Raw genomic sequence first — 7,653 nt, forward strand, 5'->3', positions numbered from 1 at the left:
GCCGAAATACGCTAAAAATAAAATTAATATAAGGGTTTCAAACTCTGAACAGCTCTCCTGACCGAACTATTGGGACTATATTTTGTAGATTGCTACTGCTTCCAATATTTTGAGGGTCAGAAATCCAAAACCATTGAAAAGACGGTATGTTTATTTAGTAAAAAGTACGTTTTTTTGTCTAATTTCATATCTTAAAATATAGTTTGAACTAATTAGTTAGCATATTTGAGATCATCTATTTAACCCATTAAAATTGAGTCCTACAACGGGAAGTTCTAAGGCTCAATTTTAAATCATTAAATCAAAAGGAGGCTATCATTAAATCAAAAGCTATTCAGGGCTGTCCGTTTTTTCCCAGCTGAATATCAACAATTCTGAGTTTAAAAAAAGCATTTCTTAATGAAAATTATCAAAAGAGCAATTAGAATGATTTATCTTTATTAAAAACACTTAATAAATAAATTTCGGTCACGCAGTTTTTAAATTTGACTAGTGCCCCAGTTTCAAATAAGGGGTTAAACATCTATATATCTCGATGTTTAGAAACAGTTTTTTAGAAGCTTTTAATCATTAAATGAACGTTTTTTGACACTGACTAATGACATATGACGCCTTCAATTACATTAAAGTAGATCTCTTAAAAAAGAATTTGTCCCATTTTGAAACGATTAATGTCGAAATAAAGTTGTAAAAAGATTAAAAAAATAATTTTGACGAAAAAAGTTTTCTAGTTCACTGTTCGCAAATCGTAATCATTATCGTGACATCGGTTTGCACTTTACGGAAGCATTCAAATTGCATTCCCGGAAGTCTTTTTCTCTTAAAAAAGAAACATTTATTTTCCCATTTTCATCATTTTTAACTTAATTTGATTTTACATTAAGTGAATTGCTTTTGAAAATTTCGCTGTAATTACTTTTGCTGGGAAAGCGAAAATTATTTCAAATATCGCTTAAGAAAGCAGGGTTAAATTTAAATAACAATCTCCATTTAAGGAAATGCTTTAGGTGTTTAAAAATAGCAAAATGCAGTAGCGTTACTCTTGTTGATTTGAAATATTATTATTAATATCCTTTATGCAGTAATTATGAGTTTCGAAAATATTGTTTTCAAAATATAAAATATTTCTAGGGATTATTTTAAAGAATTTTTCTTTTAGAAGTTTAGTCTTTAATAATGCGGAATGACTAGCAATTTAGTTTCACAAAAATTCCATCTATTATTACTCATTAACAAAATGGGTGTTGTTTTGGATTTGATGGTGTGCGCAACTTATTTGCACGTCATCACACTTTTCCACTGTCTTCTAGAATAATTAATGCGCATACGTTGCTATGGCGACGGCGGCTTTTTTATTTTTATTTTATTTTTAAATTTTTAAGCGTATTAAGTGTAAAAGTGATTAAATTTTGAAACTGAATTAAAAACTATATAATCCACATTAGCCCGCATTACTGGTAGAGGGAAGAATTCAAGAAAAATATGAATTAAATGAATTTAATATTATTATAAAATGTAGTCCCAACTGTACTATTCAACTTTTACAGCAAATTATGTAGGGAAATTGGGATATATCAATCTCAGTCAGTAGAAGGTCATGGTAGCTTTCTTCCCATTTATTATGGTACCACGATTGGTTTCCGAACATTGTTTATCTGATTTAAAAACTGTAAGAGACGAAATGGAATCTGAGTAGGTGCTTAAATCTCAAATTCGATTCCTGCTGGTGACAAAGTGGTCATTCACTCGAACTTTTTTATTTTATCTACAGTTATTTTCACAGGCTGGGATAGCCTGGTCGGTAGGGCGCTGGGCCCATGTCCGAGAGTTCGTGGGTTCGAACCCCGCCGGCCGAAGACTCCCCGTGTAGTTGGTGACTGATACACAATAAAATTCTGTCGAGTCGCAAAGTCCTCCATGTTCCCATAACAAATCAATACTTCTAGGGTACTGGATTTGAGATCCATCGTTCTCTGATTCAGGTCAAAAATTACTATCTGTGGATGAATGAATGGATGTATGAATGGGTCCGCCTTATAAACATATGTGACGTATGATGTGGCAGAAGTTGAATTCTTGGCCATAGATGGCGCCACTGAAAAACAAGATTCGCACACTCTGCCTTAAATTTGCTCGGTCTCACCAAGCAGGCTTGCCCGTGTGGCAAGTGGCATTAGAACCAACCACCAACCAAAGTTATTTTTTACGGTAAATAATGAAGTATCATTTACAGTGCCGACACTGCAATTGTCAGTATATTTTGCAACTTTCTTTCGCAGAGTGGATTGAATTTGGTAAAGTGAAAATTAGTATTTTCGTTCCTTTATATAAATGTTAGCCCGCTATTTTCAAGCATGGTGGTTTCTTAGGTCATTCTCAGTGTTTTCTGTAACTGTTCTATTTTCATAAACCATTTTATTGCTTTTTTTACATAGACGAATTCTAGTGAGTAATTAATGAAAATTGCTGATCATGGCTAAATAATGATGTGCGTTTTAATAGTTGAATTTCTTTATCAACGTGCGATTGGCTATTTAATGATGGTTGTTGTAAAATGCTAAGTGAAGTAATTTAAAGTAATCCTTTGCAGTATTTCCTAAACGGGTAAATTCGGGAGATGGCTTTTCTCCTGCATAGCAAAAAATTTCCAGTCACATTTTAAATGTTCCAGTAAAAAGTAACGATACTCATGGTGCCAATAATTTTTGCCATAAAATACATTTTTACCAGTACATGTTACGGAACGTAAAATCTTGTATATCGTAATTTCTACAGTAATAATTACAGTATAATAACTAAATCCCTCTAGTTAAATAAATATTACTGTAAAATTTGCAGCATAATATTTTACAGTAAAAAATGGATTTTACAGGTGATGCTCCAAAAGTGCATTTATAGATAGTGATGCGCATCTATCGATAGATATCGACAGTCGATAGATGCGCATTAAAGAAAGTGATTTGAGTCCAGGCACTGATTGCCTGTACTTCAATCTCGGTAGTAATCACACCCTGATGGCGTCGGTAATTTTCAATTTAAAACCATTTTCACTGGAGCAAAAAAAACTGATATACTGTAATTTTTAACAGTAATATTTACTGTATAATCGCAGAATCGCTTTAATTAACTAAATATAATTGGAAAAATTACTGTATAATATCGCTTATTTGGTGAAACAATGACGTAACTGATACATTATAGAAACTATCAGTTACGTCATTGTTTCACCAAATGAGCGATATGTTATAGTAAAAATGCATTTTTACAGTAATATGAATTTTCTAAATATTTAACTAAATTGCCTATACTTAATACCGTAATTTGATGCGGGATTTGTTACAGCGTATATTCTATAAGAAATGCGCTACTATTGAAAGAGTAAAACACGTGACTTATAATTACTTTATTTAGCGTAAAGGAGCTAGGTATTTTTTTATGTGCTTCGAAGGGTAATGAAATATGAGTAACACATATTAAAATCACATTTAAGGTCATGTTTCATCAACAGAAATTACAATTAACAAATGTCTTGATTCATTATCTTAAATTATTATCTTATCCATAATTAATTCTTTATCTTAAATTATTTTCTTATCCGTAATTAATTCATAATCTTAAATTTCTGCTGCTAAAGAATTTTATTTTACTGTATTGTGTAAAGACTACACATTCTAAGCAAAATTAATTTAGTGTTGAATCATAATGATGTTTTTCTGAGCCATAATACTACGCAACTTAATAAGGAGATAAATTGAATCAATTAAGGTTGAATCATAGCAACAGGAAATTAATCTTTTAAAGTACGTTAATATGGTTAAATATAGCACCAAAACAAATCAAATTAAATTTGAATAATATTATAGCTCAGGATGATGCAAAATTTCTAACGGTACTATTTCTGATAATGCCAATTATATTGAAATTTTAGCCGATAATATATATATCAGTGTTTTTAATGTGCTATAAGTAATAAATTAATTGTTATTTTAAACGTTATAAAGATTTAATATTGAAAGCAGATTCTATATAATGAATTTTTAATACATTGGGTAATACATGACGATATATGTTTTCAAAATTTAGGGAGATCTTACAAAAGCTTAAAAAAACAGGGGACGAAACTAATTTTTTGGAGAAACAAGCTATTTGTTATTACCACAAACATAGATGATGAATAGCCTTTCATTCAATACAACAGTTGTTCATCGTAAAGAAGTTTCTAAATTACAGTTGTACCTTTAGTGATAAATTTGTACAAGCTTTGATAAAAGCTGCCTCGCCATTTTTTTCCCCGAATATAATTTATGACAGCCAAATTATACACATTTTTTGGAAAGATTCCCTGAATGCAATGCGAAAAAAACTATTATTCAAAAGATTACATTTTTATTATATTCTTTTCTTTCTATTTTTAAAATAAATTCTTTTTTCTATTTTTATAGGATATGGTTGGGAGAAGAAGAAACTGATAAAGCTGTTCTGAGTAAAAAATCTGCTTCAAGTATGAAAAAAGAACTTCTCATGATGATGAATGAGTTTCCAGAACCACTAGAATTCCTCGATTTCCCATAAAGATTGAAAAGAAGGGAGAACATTTTTGGGATATCTCGCTCTTGACTGGCATGCAGGCTTTTGAGGCACCCGATAATAATATAAACCTGGCTCTAGAGAAAAAAGCCGTCAATGACACGGCTATCTCCCAATATAGCCTCTACATCAATGTCAGCTCAATGAATTTCACTAACTTATCGAATGAGACCGTTTCTGGTCTGAGCTCGATAACGAGGGAGAACATTTCTTCGAGTGAGATCGATGAGGTCATGCTGATGCATGCCATAGGAACTGCGGCCGCTTTGGGAGTCATCATGATAGGGACCGTGATCGGGAATGTTCTAGTAATTCTATCCGTGTTCACTTACAAACCGTTGAGAAATGTTCAGAATATTTTTCTTGTTTCATTAGCTGGAGCGGATATCATGGTAGCCGTCTTTGTAATGCCTTTTAACGTCGCTTATTCCATAATGCAGAACTGGATCTTCGGTCTACACATTTGCAAGTTGTGGTTAACGTGTGACGTGCTCTGTTGCACGGCCTCTATTTTAAATCTGTGTGCTATAGCTTTGGATCGATATTGGGCTATACACGATCCAATTAACTATGCCCAAAAAAGAACTTTAAAAAGAGTCCTTTGGATGATATTTGGCGTGTGGGCCATTAGCACTTTGATATCTGTACCACCGCTGATTGGCTGGAATGATTGGCCTGAGGTGTTCACGTCTCAAACTCCTTGCACTTTAACGTCGCATCGTGGTTACGTCATATACTCATCAAGTGGCTCATTCTTCATACCCCTTGTCATTATGACTGTGGTTTACATAAAAATATTCCAGACAGCACGAAACAGGATACGCGTAAAGGCAAAAACTGCCGCCAACATGCTCAAGAAGGATAAAGTTTCAGAAGTTTCTACATCAAAAACTCTCATGCCCCCTCTCCAGACAATATCGTCTGATGTGTCCAGTCGAGAATGCCTGGCGAAAATTGACAACATGAGCCTCAACTGCAACTCTTCATCAATTGAAATGGAAGAAAAGTCCTCCGACCCTCAAGAATTAAAAGAAGAAGTCTCAAATCATCATGGGGGTAACGGCAAGTCAAACAGCAAAATGCCACCCCCACCACCGGTCGTAACAGTGAAGAGTTACATGGAACAAAAAGAGCGCATTTGCTTACAAAAGGAACGAAGGGCAGCTCAGGTGCTGGGTGTAGTGATGGGCGTATTCGTACTGTGCTGGATGCCATTTTTCCTCATGTACGTCATCTTACCGTTTTGCGAAAATTGCGAAATATCAAACTTAATGGTCAACTTCATAACATGGCTTGGGTACATGAATTCCACACTGAATCCCGTAATCTACACTGTATTTAATGTAGACTTTCGGAAATCCTTTCAGAAATTGCTCTGTGGCAAACTAAGTCGACGGTAGTTCTGTTCAAAAATGTGTGCTACTTTTGAAGTAAACTAAGAATTAATGTTTAAATATAATATATATACATAAATATATTAAAAGAGAGGAATATCTATAACCATTATGATCTAGTTTGAGTATTGAGCTATTAAGCAGTTTAGATCTTTCATAATTTTATATTTGTTGAATATGTAGATACAATTAGAAAATATGTAATAATGTGTGTGATGTATATATGTCCTTTTCTTGTTTTCAATATTTTTTTTCTAAGAAAATTGTTTTCAACATTTATATTTTCTAATGTTTCTTTAGTGTATTAAATGTAAACCATGATAAATTTTCAATTCATTAAACTGCATTTCTTAGCAATCTATTTGGCATAATTCACAAAACAGTAAGAGTTGTCCCGGTTTCCTGTATACATAAACTCAATAATTTTAGTTTAATTCATTATTTATCTGCTATAACAGACATCAAAATACTTTAAATTAAATATCTTCAATCTTAGTATTAGGTAAAAAAAATTAAATTATAATTTTAAGTTTTTTGAAGGAATATCTTTTATTTATGCTATTTTAGTATGCCTTAAAAATTTTTAAATTCAAATCTCATTGCACTTCATGTATATGTTAATAAGAATGTATTATAAATAATAAGGCTAGACAATTTTTTCTTGATAATGCATCTAAATAATTAGAGTACTTTGCATCTAATTTAATTTTCAGTACCTTATATATTTATCAGTATATTTCAAATATAATTAATCAAATGATTATATAAAAATCAGTATTATCAAATATAATTAAATAAGAATTCATACATATATTTAAATGCATAAAACCTAAATAATTACTTTATTATGTAACAGATGTATCATTTAATGTAACAGAGGAACTATAAAAGTATACTTTTTATAAACTAATTATAAATGTAATAAAATTTTAATACTTTGAGTATTAAGATAGGATCAGTTTGACTCCAGCTGAACACTTTTTTCGAGTGTCAAAACTTCGGATATTAAAATTATTTTGCAAGAATTCCTTTGTAAACAAATAATGTTACCTTACCTTACTTCACGATACCTTTGAGCATGTTATCAAAAACCATTTATTTGCTTAAATTTTCCTTTCAGTTTTGTATTTCTTACTCAATGAGTGGTAGTAAGAACTATAATTGTAAAAATCAGAATTTCCGATACCGCATCTCCATATAAACGGAAAAATTACCTAATGAATGGTTTAAATACCATGCACTTTGGTTTTATTAAACAGAATTATATATTTCTTCTCTTTGCCAGAAGTGTTATTACCATACAGTACGGTACTTTCAAGAATTTTTTTTCGCCATAAATTAAAAGGAGAGCATTCTCATAAAAATAACTTTAAAAAAAATAATAATTAACATAATTCTGATCATGTAATCATTTAAAATACTTTCAATAATTTTTTAATCACTTTCAATTTTTGAATAAATAAGTGATAAAATTTATTTTCTAGCACTTTTTAAATTAGTTTAGCGCTTATTACATTGTATTTCTTCAAATGAAATAAAATTCAAAAAGGATTCAAATAAGATATTCATTGGTCATGCAATATTTTCGTCATTGGCATCAGTGGTAGTCAGGTTGTAAAGCCATACAATAATATTTAAGAAATAAAATTGTACAGATTGCTTTCCGTTATAT

General features: G+C 31.2%; 1 protein-coding gene across 1 annotated transcript in view; it reads left to right on the plus strand.

The window, feature by feature from the left end:
• The window catches only part of LOC107447296 (probable G-protein coupled receptor No18), a 67,005-nt gene extending 59,564 nt beyond the window's left edge, over positions 1-7,441 (plus strand). The window contains exon 2 of the mRNA XM_016062169.3: positions 4,443-7,441. Coding sequence (XP_015917655.1) covers positions 4,623-5,987 — 1,365 coding nt within the window. The 5' untranslated portion in view covers positions 4,443-4,622 and the 3' untranslated portion in view covers positions 5,988-7,441. The remainder of the gene's footprint in view (positions 1-4,442) is intronic.
• Positions 7,442-7,653: the final 212 nt, after the last annotated feature.

Source organism: Parasteatoda tepidariorum, chromosome 1, assembly GCF_043381705.1.
Source record: "Parasteatoda tepidariorum isolate YZ-2023 chromosome 1, CAS_Ptep_4.0, whole genome shotgun sequence".
Taxonomy (NCBI): Eukaryota; Metazoa; Arthropoda; class Arachnida; order Araneae; family Theridiidae; genus Parasteatoda; species Parasteatoda tepidariorum.